Below are 17625 nucleotides of genomic sequence, written 5' to 3'. Positions count from 1 at the left end.
CCACTGCACACCTCTACCCAGTAACATAACTTATGTATTAATCTGAGATCTTCTGGAAACTAATTCAGAAGGACTGACTAATGATGGGAATTTCAGAAACTATGGAAAGTTAATAGAGAAAATTAAAAGGAAGTAAAGCCTTTCAGAGCCTCTTATGTGAAACAAAAATTACAACTGATTAAGCTGCCTATAAGGAATAACCCTATAGGCATGAATTGCTTAAATCACAAATACTGACATTCTTTTACAATAAGGTTACAGAAGAAATCACAGGTAAGGAACTGTTGTTGAATTTTGATAACATACCATATGTCCATTCTTGATACTTCATCAAACAAAAGAAGACAGAATAATGCTGCCACTTCAGTCACAATGGCAGAATCCTTTTGGAATATCAAGGCAACTGAAGAGTCAAATTGCAAAATTATCTTCTATCAAATTGCAAAATTATCTTCTATCAGGTATTTTTAGTTATAATAGAATGTTTTACAAATACATAAAGATCTTTAAATATGAAATGAAGATACATCATAACAGTTACATAACTGATCAATTTTTGAAGTTCAAGAAATGAGCAAAAAAAAAAGTATTACTATGGAACATATTGGTGTCTGAACTTTGATCTGACCACTCAAACCAGTCTACCTCCTATTCCACATACATGTCATTTCATCTTCTGCTTCTCTACTTTTGTACGGGCTCTCCCCCTACCCTGGAACATTCTCCTTCTTCATGAGTACCCTTTGGAGTCCCTGATTCCTTCCAAGACTCAATTGAAGGACCAATCCAAACAAATGACCTTCTCCTTCCTAGATGTCAGTACACTCCCTACCACCAAAACAAAAAATGTAGTATTTGCTTGGATTTTTTTTTGTGTTTTCTTACTACATACATACCATGACTGTTTCATTTTTATATTTGGATCCCCAAGACCTAGTATAGCACCTGGCACACAGTAGGTACTCATTAAATGCCTGTCAAATGAATCCTAGGGGCAGAAGAACAGCATGAAAGATAATGGGGACCTTAAAGGTTATTCAGTCCAACCCTCTTATTTTATAGAGGAGAAAACAAAGTCCCTGAAAAGTCAAGTGATTTGTCCAAGGTCACAATAACAGTAAGTGACAAAGCAGTTCTAGCCAAACAGGAGCAATTAACTGCAGTTTTTAATGACATATAATTACTCATCCATCATCAGGACTTTGGCAAATAAATTAAATTCTAAGTAAATTTTTTCTCACTGAATAACTGCCTCATTTTCCCACCGAATACAAAGATTACATACACACACACACACACACACACACACACACTCTCTCTCTCTCTCTCTCTCCAGATTTTGTTGGTGCTATGGCAAACACCCTGGCCACAATACTGATAAACAGTTTGTTGGTTCAGGAGCATTCAACCCTTCATTTCCCCATTTGGGGTTTTCTTAGCAGAGACACTAATGATATTCAGTCACTGATAATCAGACAGAGGCAACAAAACAAGAAGAGTAAATAGGTGTCACCTACACAGGATCAATAATTGGGACTGTGTGCTACGGAAGAGAGGAGGTTTCAAGATGAAAAAGACATCAATCAGTATTCCCATACGGAGAGAAAAATATACTATTTTGGAAGTCATAAGGCCCAGGTTAAAAATCCTAATTCTTAACTACTTGGTACCCTTGTAACACTGGACAAGTTACGTCATGTCTGTTTCCTCATCTGTAAAATCACAGGGTTGGACTAAATATCCCAAAGGATCTTTCCAGCTCTAAATTATGATCCTATTATTTATATCTTAAAGTCCAAAAAATACAATGCAATGTCTAGATCCCCGAAAGTCTGTAGAGTTACTTAGACTTTAAGTTTTCCTTTTTACTTAATTGAATCTGAACCTAGTCATACTAGAAATGATTCCATCAACAAGGAACCACTAAGTGTCTGATAGAGAAATTTTAAGCCACATAAAAAGCAAATGAGATCAACCCAAACATGCAAATTAGCAAAGGTCTACAAACCAAGGGTTTAAAAGTAAATAAATCAGGCGTAGAGTAAATCAGTAATGAATGACCTAAGAAGAAGAAAAATGTTAACATCTATATAATATTGTCACTATAGTATTTCAGGCTATTGTCATTAGGCAGCAATGTAATATAATTCTTTGATATCTAATATACTCATCATTGTGGAAAAGACTACTAAAAATGTCACAGTTTAGTCTCAATTTTCTTACTTATTTGTAAGGAATGATTTACTTTTACCAAAAATATTTAGAAACAAAGACGTCTTTTCTCCCTAAATGCACAAAACATTAGAACTAGAGATAAATAAGATCTGAAACCACCTGTTTCAACTGAATTGTATTTTATCCTTATCAAATACCTAGAAACTGATAAGCCTATGTGCATTAAGGTAACTGTCTAATCTGAACACCTCTTGTTTAGATGAGGAGGAAGTACAATATATTTACCTAATCCAGGAGAAAAAAAAAGAATATTCTAAAATGAAGGCTCATGAGGTAAGTAAATTGCCAGCTAAAGATACCTGGCTAACTATTCAAAGCTGACTGCATAGATTTTCTCTTTGTGATAAATGATAAAAGGAGAAGCTATAGGACTTGCCCAGCACTTTATAAGGATGATTCTGAAAGGCATACAAGCTACCAATTTTACAGGTGGCGATATGTGATACTAATGCTTGTGTAATGAGATAATAAGCCACCAGAGGATACAGGATTTGATGACAGAAACAAAACAAACAACAAATGGGGGTTATAGAAGAGACTGCAGTAACAGCAGCTGCAGTGGTGATTCTTTGTATGCACAGACTCTACTTAAATGTCAAGACACCAGATGGTGCATGTACAAGGGATACAAAGTGTACTCATGGGTTACAGCTTTTAACAGACCAAAGGTCAACACACAGAAAGTACTCTATTTAATAATGGGATTAGAAGGAAAAAATTCATGAAGTACCTACAATATGTCATTTCTAAAACGTACTGGTATCTCTTAAGGCTTTTTAGAAAATCAGGCATTTTTCATTATTAGGAGTTCAAAAGTGCCCTTGTAGGTGTCAGATTTTAACAATTACTTTACTTTTTTAATATAGATATCATATATATACACAAATATGTAGGCAGTTTACATATGAACGTTACTAAGTGTTTATGTGTATTATGTACACATACATGTACATGTAAACATATGTAAAAAGGAAAATAGTTGTTAAACTCAAAAGAAATAAATCTCTCCAAACAACAAGTAACATTACATTATTGATAAGAGCTTTTAATCACCTCTGAATAACAAGAACAAGACTGAAGACTCCTGTGAAAGAGACAGGCGTTTAACTGAATCAGCAGTCAGAAGCTTTCTTAAGATTGTAAGGCATGGTAATATCATACATTCCATTTCCTAGTCAAGAATAAAAAGAAGAGTAATTTTATTTTCATATATTCTAGTAAGAGTAAATAAAATACTTTAATATTACATAACACAGGCTTTTTAATCAAAACTATGAGTAAGAGAAATTTAAACTTTACTTAAGAATTATTTTTTATGGGGGCAGCTAGGTGCCGCAGTGAGTAGAACACTGGCCCCAGAGTCAGGAGGACTTGAGTTGATATCCAGCCTTAGCCACTTGACACACTTATACTAGCTGTGTGACCTTGGGCAAGCCACTTAACCCCAACTGCCCTGCCTTCTCCCCTCCAAAAAAATTTTTTTTAAAAGAATTATTTTTTTAAATGAAGCCAACATAATTATTTAGTGATTTCTATGTAGGTTAGCTCTCTGATTCAAAGCTAAATGATGGAGAACATTCAGTTGCATTTAGTAGTAATTCTGATTAATAAAATAATCCCTCTATTTAAAAAATACAATTCTGCTGTGTTTTTAGGTTTTGGGGTTATGGGGGGAGGAGGAATAAAGTTTAGAGATAGTGATCGAGGGTAACTTACCTTACCATCTTTTCTTACACATTTATTTAAAACAAAAAATATATTATCAATTAAATCCATCTTGTTTATCACATTATGCATTTTGATATCTACAAAAGGAAAAATATAAAAATTCAACAAGTCACAAAAAGGACAGAAAGTCTAAAATAGTATTATATTCAGAATTTAAGTCATTAACTCTTAATTTAACCTTAATTGAATGTTCTAAAGTTTTATTATAGCATTTTCAAAGGAAAATTTTAAATTCTTCTTTTAAATGTGCTTTGCTTATTTGAGTTCTCAAGGGAGAAAGATGTACAAAGTTTTAATATTTTTGTTAAGGACAACTGAAATGTAAGTCTAGTGAATGATATGGAAACACATTTTGTAACTACTTAAAAATTAAGATAAAGTTTTAATATCTAACCTAAAAATAACCTTCATATAGAACTGCCAAGTTCTTCAAACTTGCAAATGTTCCTATCATCATAAATTAACTGTTTTCCTGAGAAAAGAAATAAATCTCAGATTTCTCATTTCTCCAATATATACTTTTGTTGTCTATTTGTTCCCTACTTCTCATATATTTCATCTGAACATGGGGATATTATTTAAGCCTCTTTCACAGTGCTATCCACATTCTTGCTATTCCTAGAAATCTTTCATTTCAACTGAAGTCTCTTCTGTTTATCATCTCCAGTTACTACTTAAGATACAACTGTTAATAAAGATGTGGCTGAGTGTCAAAAGATATACAAAATATATGCTTTTATACTGCCATGTAGTGGCCCACTCACTCAATATTTTCACAGAATGACAGCTGTCTTTGTCTTCTAATTCCTGGCTTCTTTTTACAAAATTAACCAAAAGTTGCCACAGGTTGTAAAGTGTAACTGAGATATTCTGGGTTCTAACCCAGGAATTAAGCCAGGTTCCAGAGTTTGGAATATGTCTGGAGGGTCCTTTACCTTTTTTGTGTCACCTTTTGATAATCTCATGAAGTCTATGGACCCCTTCTCATGTTTTTTGATGAATAAATACACAGGATTATAAAGGAAACCAATTTTGTTAATGTACAGCTTTCAAAGTATTAAAAAGAATAACTTCACAAACTCCAGATAAAGAACACCTTATAGAGATGAAGTATAAACAAGTGCCGTAATTTCAATTTACTTCTTAATATGCCAAATCTAGCTTCTCATAGATTGTATGGTACTGAGCTGTACCTCCCAAGAACTTTCTACACCCTCCCCCACACCCCCACCCTCACACACACCCATGATTCTCTTTCTTATTATTTTTGTTTTGGTAAATACTTCCCAAGTACATGTGAAAAAAAGTTTTAACAATCATTTTTTAAAATTTTGAGTTCCAAATTCTCTCCCTCCCTCCCACCCCCTTTCCCTATGAGGAGGTAAGCAATTTGATTTTGATTGCACATGTGAAGTCATGCAAAACATATTTTCATTTTAGCCATGTTGCACAAGAAAATACAAACAAAATAAAACAATAAAGATAAAGAAAAAAATGTTAATTATACTTCAATCTGTATTTAGAATTTAGTAATTCTCTTTCCAGAGGTATATATCCATAAATCTCAAGGCACACACCAGAATTCAGAATTTTGTCAAAATTTCAAATATATACACACACACATATATTCAGAGGCATTGATTTGCCCATTGTTATGCCATACAGGAAAATCCAACAATTAGATAACTGACTCTTGAATAAACAAAAACTTATACTCCGAATATTAAGATAGATATGGTTAAACTATTTGTACAATGTCATGGCCTATTGCTAGGGCTAGAAATTTTAGTTGCTTTTAGATAGTGTATTTTGGAAGCTGAAAAAGAATTTCCATTTTCTATAGGAGATCTCTTCAATTAAAAAAACATACATGTTGGCAATATTACCTTAGTTTTTCCTGACAGAATGTACCAGTACATTAATGAAGCATTAAGTATTGACCAGGGGATAGAGGGGCTGGGTTCAAATCCTACCTCTGATGCTTACTACTTTTGTGACTTTAGTCAAGTAATTTAACTTCCCTGGGCCTCAGTTGCCTCATCTATAAAGTAAGAGGGTTGGAATGGTGGCCTCTGAAGTCCCTCCCAGCTCTAGATCTATAATACAAATTAACAGATCAAGCTTTGGAATTTTATAGTTGTCTACAGTTGCAGGAAATAATTAATTTTTACCTGGGAATAATCTTCCTCAGAAACACTATAAATAATGACGCCAACTTTTAACACTACTGAAGAATTATTCTCCAGAGACAGGAGTAATATAAATGCAAAGTAATTAATAATAGCTAATACGAAGGAAGAGAACATAAGGTTATATATTGATAGTACTTCAACTAAGCTAAAGAAAAAATATCTTACTAGCTATCTTTAAATCAATTCATAAAAATGGACAACATATCAACTACTATTTTTCCTATCTGAATCTACTTAGGAATAGATGATTTGAAATTCTTCACATATCACACGGCAAAATGGAAATCAATATGTACCACGCAAGGTGACACAACACACAGTCTAGTATCAAAAGGCACTATAAATCCAGAAGAAAAAAAATTCATTAAATGATTTTTAGAAGTAGAAAGAATACTATTCCAGATAACAATATAAAACTAAAATTAGAATTTCATGAATCATGTTTCCCAAGATTAGTTACCTTGAAAAATTATAGCTAATTGATCTAACGCTGACTTCCTCAAAGGTAGGTCAACCACATCTGAAGTGAAGACTTCATATAGTTTTTCAACAGCCTCCACCTAAGAACAAATTTTTATTTACATTTTTAAACACACATGAAATTCTAAAATACAACTTTAATAATTGCTCTGCAAGTAAACATTTTACAAAATACATTTCTCTTGAGTCACTCAATTTCATATTTATTTATTTATACAGTACTAAATTACAGTGTCCCTATGATTAAAAACCATTAAAAACCATTTTATGATTAAAAACCATTAAACATCTTTGCATTTTTAAAGTATGTTGTGCCAAGTCATAGGACAATGGTTCTAAATTTTTGATCCAAGACAAAACAAAGCTGAGCTTCTTCCCTCTGTTTATCTTTCAAATGTCTAATTCATTTAGTGTAAATATCTGGCATATTGTATTGGCTAGAAAGCACTTTAAGCAACATTTCCTAAAGATCCTACTAATCGTTTTTTAAATTTCACCTTAAAAATCCAAGTTATAGTAATACTCCTATTAACAAAAATAATGTTATGCCATACTTCTTTTTTCATCAGAAATTACACAACTAGAGGCAGAAATTATACAGGAATGTAGGACATCAAGCCCTGATTTTGTCCTCCCCGAAATAGTTGGAGGCTACCTGGTCCAAGGGAGAGACTACGGACTGCTCATTCTTACAACTCTTTCCCAAGGATTAAACTGAGTTTACCTACAAAGTAGGCTTAGTGGGATTATAAGAATAATAACATCATATTTTTCCAAGTTTTTGTAGAAAGGATGGTTTAAAGATTAGGAGGACATAGGATGCCTGAAGGACTTACCACTGAGGCAGAAAGAGAACAAAAAAGGGAGACAAACTGCAAATGTGTAAAGCTTTGTCTAAGATTTGCCTCCTTCCCCTAAATCAGGGCTGTCCAACCTAAGGTTTTTATTAAAACAACAGACAATATATTTTGATTTGCCATTTTAGTGAGAGCTCTGAGGTATATATTTTTAAGCTTAATAATAACTCACTTTCCATATGTACCAAAATAATTATAGTAGCACTTTCTATGGTAGCAAAGAACTAGAATTAAAGCAGATGCTCATCAACTGGGGAATAGCTAAATAAATTGCAGAACATGAAAGTAATGAATATCATTTTTCTGTAAGAAACAATAAATATAATGAATACTAAGAAGCATAGAAAAACTTGTATGAACTGATGCAAAGTGAAGCAATGCTATGAAAACAATATACACAATGACTACAACAATTTAAGTGGAAAAACCAACAACGATAAATCAGTTGTAATTAAATATTGTAAAATTATAAAGAATAAGCTTGGTCCTAAACACGTCAAGACTGGTTCTCTTTCTCTACAGTGGTAGGGATCCAATGATATGGAATTTTGCACATGATATCAGATATTTTAAGTATCTTGATTGGTTTGTTGATTTATTTCCTCTTTTAAAAAAATCTTTGGTGTATAAAGGTTAGACCTCTGGCAGGTGAGAGGGGTCTGAATACAGGGGGGAATCTGAATGATGTGGAAAAACAAAGGATATCAATTAAAACATTACTTTTAAAAGAAGTTTTTAAAAAACTCTATAAATAGCTCATATTTTAATAGTCCTTTCTCAAAATGTCCCTGTGACATAGGTAATAAAAGTCCTGCTATCCCTCTCTGATGTTAAAAGAAATTAAATGACACACAGCCTGACATACCTGGATATCATCTCCCACAATTACCTCACTTATCCCAGTCTCTGAGGAAGAGGTGACTTTTCTCCTAACCCAGGGCATTCTCTCATGATTCCTTCACCCTCCTGTCTTTTCCAATAGATTATTCATTATCATCCTCCTCACTCCTATAATCTTCAAGCTTTTCCTCTCTATTAGTTCCAACTGCTTACAAAAACATCCAGATTTCCCTCATCATCAAAAAAAAAATCCCTAGCTCCCGCCATCCCTGATTAGTTATAGACCTAGATCCCGCCTCCCTTTATAGTGAGTCTTTAAGAAGGTCACCTAGAGTGGTGTTTCCACTTTTCTACTACCAAATGAAGTGAACTCTTTTCAGTTCTCTTCATTCTTGACCTCTTTAGCATTTGACACTGTTGACCACTCTTTCTAAATATGCATTCTTCTAGATTTTTGTGTTGCTGTTCTCTCCCAGTTCTTCTCCTCCCTATCTGACTCTTCCTTCTCATTCTCCTTTACTCTATCTATCATTATCTATGATCTACGCCACACCTACTGTGTGTTAACTGTGGGTATACATCAAGGCTCTGCTCTGGGTTCTCTGTCTTCTCCATACTCTGTCACTCGGTAACCTCTTGATGTCTAATAAGTTTAATTATCATCTCTAGACAGATGATTCTGTTTATATCTTTGTGTATATACACACATATAATGTATGTGTATAGATGAAAAGTAAGCATGTACATACACATACATGTATAATGTCTGTATATATACACATATAAGATATAGAGATAGATATTGACATGTAAAGATATCGATAGATAGACAGACAGACAGATAGATAGATCCATTGCTAGTCTCTCACTTGAGCTCGAGGACTCCATTACTGACCACCTACTGGGACATTTCAAATTGAATATCCTAAAGGCAGCCCAAACTCAGTATGTGGAAAATAGGTGTCATATTATGTTTCCCTCCACTCTTCCAAACTTCTCTATAATTATCAAGGGCACCTCCATCTTTCTAGTCACAAAGGTTCACAAAATTACTGTCACATTCAACTACTCATTCTCATTCACACCAATATAAATCAGCTCTCAAATACTACTTCTGTTTTTGTAACATTTCTTGTCTATGCCCTATCTTCTCCCAACTACACTATACCATGCTGCCTTTGACCATAGTTTATTAAGCACTTATCTTACTGAGCTCTATCAGCTCTACCAGGATCTCTTGAGACCAATAGGTCACACTAGCAAGATGGTTAGAAATATAACCTAAAACCACAGCACAAATTATCTTCTCTGAAAAGTTAATAGGCCTATGTAAATGTCAAACTCCCAATCTTGATCTCATTAGAACAATTCTCTATCCAAAATAACTAGCTGGCAAGAGATAAGAAATAATATGGAGTTAAAACCAAATATATTCAGGTAATTTCAAATGACAAAACTATACTCACTATGTCTCACAAAAATCAAAATAATTATCCCCTTACATGTTTAAACTAACTTTACAATGCTAAATCCTAACAGTTAAATTCTCCCACTGAGTCTATTCACAAATATCTTAGATGAGCAGGCTGGTATGTAGTGTAAACGGACCATGTATTTAGATTCTGATTTTCAAATACTAATTTGAAAGAGAGCTAGCATGAAATGTCAAAGCACTGTCCTTTCTACCAAAGTTATTAACATATCAGTATAATATGAAATGATGGATAGTGATTAGCTATTCTTCATCCTTACAGAGTCCAAGAAGTAAAATGACATAAATGGGAAGGATTTTAAAAAGTGATAGCCCACATGATAATAATATCAATGTATAATATCAAAACATGAACAGTATTATAAAAGTATGACCACACAAAATATGTACATAGCAATAACAAATTAGTTATTTTATTTTCTGGATGCGTATTACCTTGTTTTACCTCAGTCTGAAGGACAACCTACTACTGTCAGTTCTTGATTATAGCAAATAAGCATCTTGAATGAGGATCAGAATTCCCTCAGATTCTCTAGATTATAAACTCCACATCTTAATCATCTTAGTGTCCCCAGCAGTCCCTAGAACGCTGTCCACTGGCCTGAACTGCTAAATTTAAATCTGATTCAGTGGTCTCTAACCTATAAGCCAATAATTTCTAAAAAGCAGAAAGCACTGAAATACACATACCCATGCTCTGTGGTGTGGAATTCCAAACAGAATGCAAGATAAAACATAGCAATAACATCCATGCACATGTTACAGAGTCAACAAAATCATGTAAAAAGCAAAATACTATTCTCTATATTTTAAATATAGGAACTTAGAGTAGATAATAAGGGAAAATAAAGCTAGAATTAAAAATACAATTAACTTTTGACTTCCTGAAAGGGTAGATAGTGACATGCTTGACCCATAACAGATAACACAACAAATACTTTCAGAATGCCTTAGACCACTTTTTCAGATTTACCTTTCGAATTCTAATCTGTTTAAGGTAACATCAAGATTAATTTAAGCATACCAAATGATGACCCATGGAAGGGAAATACAAAGTATGCTATCTGACCAGTCTACAATTTAAAATATGTCATGAATAACTTTCCTCCAATATACATAAACCAAAGCTAACAATACAACATAAACAGATGGCATCAAAATGATATTTGATTCACCTTAATAATCGGTTGTCTTGTGTCATCCAATTTGAGGTCAATAGGTTTTTCCACAATAAATAAGTTGGCGACTTTAGAGAGAAGATTAGCATCTATGAAAGGACGCTTTGTGCTTCTCTCTTCTTCATTTATTAGTTGACATGCTAAAAGCTTTAATGCCTTGTCCCGTACCCTAAGGACACAAAATGTTACTATAAACATGTTTTCTACCACAAATTATATATCAAACATACAATATCACAATTATAAGGGGTTATAACATATGCATAAAGGTAAATGCCTATTTTCCAGATTATAACATGCATTTAGAAGAGCTTCAGTATATTTATCTTGAACAGGGACTGTTAAATTACAACTGTGTCAGTTTGTGGTTTCTATGACCCTTCTTATTATGCATATGAGGATATGTTTGCTTCTTAGAATCGTGTAATTACAAGACCATTCTTCCCCAGGTGAATGTAAATGAACTGATATTGCTTGCTAGGAAAAATGTAGGTACATACAAACATTACACATAGCTACATTAATAATCAAGGCTTTCTCCCATTGTTAGGATCTTTGTGTATTGGAAATTTATTGTCCCCTCCAAAAGAGAATCTAAGTTAGCATTCTTAGGTAAAATGCCAAGGGGGAAAAATCCTTAAGTGCCTCCATAAGGCCTTTGATCTTCACCTGACAGATCAATCTAAGAACATCTTCTCCAAGCTCCAGACAAATTAAAATTGGCTATGACTGCAGTTTTATTCTTCCTGCTTTCTTTTTCATTTCACTCCTAAATCTAGCCAAAGTTTAGCCCTATTTTCTCCACCTCCACAGATCAGCACCAAATGAGGCGTAAGGTCGTAAAAGAGCTCTTCGCCATTCACCTTATTGGCCAATTCGAGTAAAGGAGGAAACTTTGTACTTAATAATCCCATCATCTTCAATCCCCCAAATAATTGCACTGTTCAAAGATACCAAACCATAGTTCTAAAAATAGCAGTAACAGATATCAACTAGCTCCCTAGCTATCCTAGCTAGCTATCTTAGAACCTCCCCAGAAGAAAAACTATCTCTAATGTATGTCAGAAAAGGTATCCTTTCTATACAAAAAAGCGAAAGCTGTTAAGTATTCTTGCAGGGGCTGCCACTCCATCACCCTAAACTGGATACAGAATTGGAGAAACACAGGACCAGCCTCCTTCTATCTCTAGTTGATTCTAATAAATATTCTTTAATGAATAGATTTTGGACATATGTTTTGTACATAGACTTTTTCCTATTCCTCTCTCTAGTACAGATGCTAGGTTACCACATACTCACTCCTTTAGAGAGGCATTTGCTGCCAAATGAAAGAATTAAAATGGATAGGAGAAACTGATCAAGCCTCTTTATTTTAAAATTCCTGAAACTCACACAAAGAGCCTTCATTGCAATTGCTATAGTGAATGGCCCTGATTCATTCAGGTACTACGGATGGACAATTGAGCTGAAGTGAAAACCGAATAGGAAGAAGAGATCAAACTTAAATACATTTGGGAAACTATGTCATTCTTTTAAAAATCACTAGCAGTTTCCTGACACATACAAAAAAAAAAGATTTTGAACAATATTTTTCTGGTGATGTTATATATATTTGGTGATATGTACATAAATGATATATAAAACTCACAGAACACCACAAATTATATATAGTATGGATAAATTAAAATTATCAATGACACAAAGAACAATGGAAAAATGCATGGCTTGTATAAGAAGATTACATATAAGAAATGGCATAGAGATACATTTGATAAATGAGTGATTACTAAAGCAGATAGGCTGAATATGGTAAAGAAAGAGATGAGACATGGCAATAATAATAATAGCCAGCATTTCAATAGAGCTTTGAAGTTTCCAAAATGCTTTATATATGATCCTCACAACTGTCCTGTGAGGTAGGCACTATTATTGACCCTTTTTGCAAGTGGAAACTGAAGCACATAAAATTTAAATGATTTGCCCTGGGTCACACTGTTAGTAAGCTTCTGAGGCAGGATTCAAATTCAGACTTTCCTGACTCAAAGTTCTCCTCTCTATCTTGTGCCATCTAAATGTCCCTTAGTACCATTCTGGTACTCATGAAACCCTGAAAGACCTCTAGCACAATGAGTATACCTCCTATAATGGATTGATAGAAGCAAACAAAAAAGAACACCAGAGTAGAAGACTTGGGCAATCTGAAGTTGTACTGAATTGAATTGAAACACAGAGATTAATAGCTTAGTGAATTCATAGTAATTTGGAAATTAAGGCCCAAATGGACTTATACTCTCTTCCTCTATGTCACTCAAGCAAATGTTTGATTACACGTCTAAAGTATGAAAAATTAGACTGAACCTACATGTTACATGAGAGTAAGATTATTTGTAATTTATAGTATAATCTTAACATAATGTGATTCAGTTGTTATTGGATCATTTTTTCAGTCATGTCCAACTCGTTGTGATCCCATTTGGGGTTTTCTTGGCAAAGATACTGTAGTATTAATGTGATCGAAGATCTTCCCCCACCCATTCAATAAGCCTAGGTGGCCCTAGGTGGGAAAGCTTGATTATATCTTTGTTTGTAAGTAGGCCTAAAGCCCCTACTTACTAGGTGCTAAGCCCATGTGGGCATGAAGCCCTCAGGACCCTAAGGGGAGTTTCTAAGGCCAGAGCCAATGGTATATGCACTGAGTTCTACTCAATCATGAATTCAGCCAATCAGAGACCTGAGTTCTAGCCAATCAGATGACGGCTAGGACTGTATAACAGGACAGCCCAGAATTGAAGGGGAGCAGAACTGAGAGCAGAACTGAGAGCAGCAGAACTGAGAGGAAGACATTGAGGCAGCAGACATCAAGAGGGCACTGAAGAACAGACATTGAGAGAGACAGTGTCGGCAGAGCTACAGAAGAGAGCACTGAGCAGAGAGTTAGGATTCGGGAGTGATTGTTTACAGGAAGGCCCTAACAGAGGGGAAGGTTACAGGATGACTTGGTTCCTTGCTATAATACTATGCTATAATTTCCTTTTTATTACATTGAGGTGGGCTTACTGGTTTTGGAATATAATTGCTACTATATTGAACTGGGGTCACTGGTCCTGGGATTGGATATTCTCATGTCTAAATAAATGTTATACTTCCTCTGCCTTCTACATAGTTTTTCATACTTTGTGATTCTGAACCATTCAGACATGTTCATGGTCATCCTCGAGGTCATGAATCTTGCCTTACTGATATAGATACTTGAATAGTTTGCTATTTCTTTCTGCAGCTCATTTTACAGATGAGTAACTGAGGAAAACAAGGTTAAGCAACTTGCCCAGTTGACAGAGATAGCAAGTGTCTGAAGCCAGATTTGAACTCACTTAGATGAGTCTCCCTGACTCCAGGACCAGCACTCTTATCCACACTGCACCAACTAGCTGCCTATGATTCAATTACACATATTTGAATAGATTATGGATTAATCTATATCTCCCCAAATATAAAATTACATACTTTAAAGCTTAGTATAAAGTAAAAAGCTCATTTTCCATAAAATGACTTAGAACTAGGATAATTCTAAATAAATACATTTTCTAGAAAAACTGAGCAAGAATCTTGCATGCACACAGACTGACAACTGGAGAAAAGTAAGGCCATACCTTCCCTTACACATCAGTCCCCCACAATCAACCAACATTAATTAAGTACCTACAATGTGCCAGTGCTAGGCCCTGGGGATATAAAAGTAAAGCTCTGCCCTGGAGGAGCTTACATTCTACTAGGTATAACTCTTCTTCACTAAGAAGTGGCTTATATTTCCCAAAACCAACATTTTCATTAAAGTCGTTTTATAAAACTAGAATTTTATTGCAATGTCATTAAAGTTGAAGTTCAGAGACAATTCTCTTCCCCAGGACTCATAAATGGCTCAGAGCAGTAAAATGTTCCATATTCTATTATAAACAAATTTAACATCAGTTAACAAATAAAGGACTAGTAAAATATTATAAAACTTAAAATGGATATATGACCTCACGTCACATGATCTGATACAAAGTGAAGTGAGAAGAACCAGGAGAATATTGCACACAATAAGAGCAATATTGTAACAAAGATCAACTCTGAAAGACTCAGTTACTCTGGTCAATATAATGATCCACAATAATTCCTAAAGTCTCATGATGAAAAATATTATTCAACCCTCCAAGGGTTGAACTGATAAACTCAGAGGGCAGATTAATACATTTTTTTTCACTTTCTTTTTCTTGCATTTTTTTTGGCAACATGGTTAAAATGGACACACGCTTTCTATGATTTAACATGTATAATGGGCATCATACTACTTGTCTTCTCAATGGATGGGGGAGGGGTTAGAGGGAAGAAGAGAATTTGTAACTCAAAATTTTTAAAAATGGATGTTAAAAAAATAAAATTAATAGAGTGGATTAGGAAATATGTGTGTGTATATAATATATATACATATATATTATATTATATATGTAGGCATGTATGTGTATATTCTAAAGGAAATAAAGTTAACCTGAACTTAATGTTGTCATGCTATTTCTTTGTGATCACTGCTTCCTTTCCCAGACTTTTACTAATTGGAATTTTGCTTAGAATCAAAATTATACTTAATGGACAAATTCTTCAAACTTCATTTTCTTCCCTTCTCTGAAAAACAGGATAATCTTTTCCTTTTTTCCAATCCTGTAGTACCTCTCCTAGTCTTCATAATCTTTTAAAGATTATTTACAGTATCTTGGCAAGCATATCTGCCAGTTTTTTCCATACACAAATATGTGATTTATCTGGAAAAGTTACTTGAACTTACTAAGGGCAGCTACATTTACTATCCCATCTATCCACCTTGACTCCATATTTTGACCACATCTTTTAAAAATACAAATTTGTCAATGTGTCTTATACATCACTATCAGTATATTCAAACAATTCACTTTTTTCCTCCTTATCAGAATTGTTTCTCTTTGTGTTTTCAGAATTTTTTTTTCATAATTTCCCCTTCTTTTGGGGCTAACTGCACAAGTGGAACTTACTTCTTGTGATCCTACCCAACCTTCCCCAGAACTCTTTGAAATCTTGCTCTTCTAAAATCAAAGGTCTATATCAAACTATTCCCAACTTTTCCCTTCTTCTCTGTGTGGAATAGACCTCACCCAGAGACCATCCAGGCTGTCCTGGGCTGGAGCCCTGCTTCCCTCTGCTGCTCTGTGGGTTCTGCCGTTCTAGAATTGGTTCAGAGCCATTTTTTATAGGTTTTTGGAGGGACTCGGGTACGGAGCTCACTCTAGTCCATGCTTACCAGCCGCCATCTTGGCTCCGCCCCCCTCCCTTCTTCTCTGTTATAAATTCCAAGATGACATGATCACTTCTGTACAAGGTTTCTGTATTTCTACCTTATTTGGTCAAAACCAGATGCAGAATACAATTTCCCATTGCTGGTTCTTCCATATTTTTGAAGGTTGAATTTGAGAGCAAAGAAATTATAAGCTACTATTTTTGGTAGAGGTATTCAGGTAATTGACACATTAACACTCCCCTATCTCCACCAGGACTACACCATGTCTCTGTTCCAGGCTTGTTCCTGACCTCATTTATCTCATTTTTCTCTCCAGATAGTTTGAAATATATTCCTACTACAATATCATTACTGTCCTCCTCAGGACATGGTCCAATTTGCCAATGCTCTTCTTAAACTATTATGCCCAGAAATGAATATTCTGGTCCAGATGTGCCATGACTATAACATTTTTTTCAAATTTGGGTTCTCTGTGACCACCAGACTCTGTAGCCTCATATTTCAGCTATCCCTTCTAGGTTCCTAAAATCTAAAATTTGATAGCAATGCTATCTGTGCATTCATTCCAAGTCACTGATAAAAATGTATGTATAATCTTACATTAATCGTGCAGATGGATAATAAATTGGGCATGGAATTAAGTAGGAGGAGAAGACTAAGCTAGAGATCATCCAGGAATCTATGTAATTCTTTTAATGATTCCAAAATGCTCACTGCTACAAAAATCTACTTCCTCATCACCAATATGTGAATCAGAGAAGAAACACCCTTGGAAGAAAAAAATTACAAGTGACACAAAGGCTAATGGAAAGATATTTATTTCTAGGGTTAAGTTGATTGTATCATGTTACCAGCAATGACTTGCTCACACAACAGTAACATAAAATACAACATTCAAGGACAGGAATCACATAATCAGGATGAGAAATAACAGGGAGATGAAGTATAAAATTGATAGGCCTTTAATGGAATGCTTTCGAAGTAACTACATCAAATAAAATAACACACACACACACACACACACACAATTCTGAAAACAAGAAAGCTTTATATAAATGCAATTTCTTATTATCCTCAGGTGTACTTCTGTTCTCATTAATGTCTCTGGTGCTTACCAAAATAACTGTTTGTTTCTTGTAAAACAAACACAGTAATGCTTTCAATACTACAAAACAATGTACTTTAAAAAGGGACAGATGTAATTAAAACTAACAGGGAAATACATTTGAAATATGACCCACAAAATCATTAAAAGCAGCGTCTTCTTATTATCAATGCTCTTCCCTAGATATAACGAAACAAGCTTTTCCTT

At 34.4% G+C, this 17625-nt stretch overlaps 1 protein-coding gene across 1 annotated transcript in view; it reads right to left on the bottom strand.

Moving 5' to 3' along the window:
• Nucleotides 1-17625, bottom strand: part of RTTN (rotatin) — a 212488-nt gene that overhangs the window by 138126 nt on the left and 56737 nt on the right. Inside the window, exons 18-22 of the mRNA XM_036763559.1 lie at nucleotides 11000-11171; nucleotides 6616-6715; nucleotides 3952-4040; nucleotides 3289-3406; nucleotides 307-403 (exon numbers count right to left, since the gene is read on the bottom strand). Of these exons, the coding sequence (XP_036619454.1) occupies nucleotides 307-403; nucleotides 3289-3406; nucleotides 3952-4040; nucleotides 6616-6715; nucleotides 11000-11171 (576 nt within the window). The remainder of the gene's footprint in view (nucleotides 1-306; nucleotides 404-3288; nucleotides 3407-3951; nucleotides 4041-6615; nucleotides 6716-10999; nucleotides 11172-17625) is intronic.

This window comes from Trichosurus vulpecula, chromosome 1, assembly GCF_011100635.1.
Source record: "Trichosurus vulpecula isolate mTriVul1 chromosome 1, mTriVul1.pri, whole genome shotgun sequence".
Classification (NCBI taxonomy): domain Eukaryota; kingdom Metazoa; phylum Chordata; class Mammalia; order Diprotodontia; family Phalangeridae; genus Trichosurus; species Trichosurus vulpecula.
This window is presented reverse-complemented; position numbering and strand designations above follow the sequence as displayed.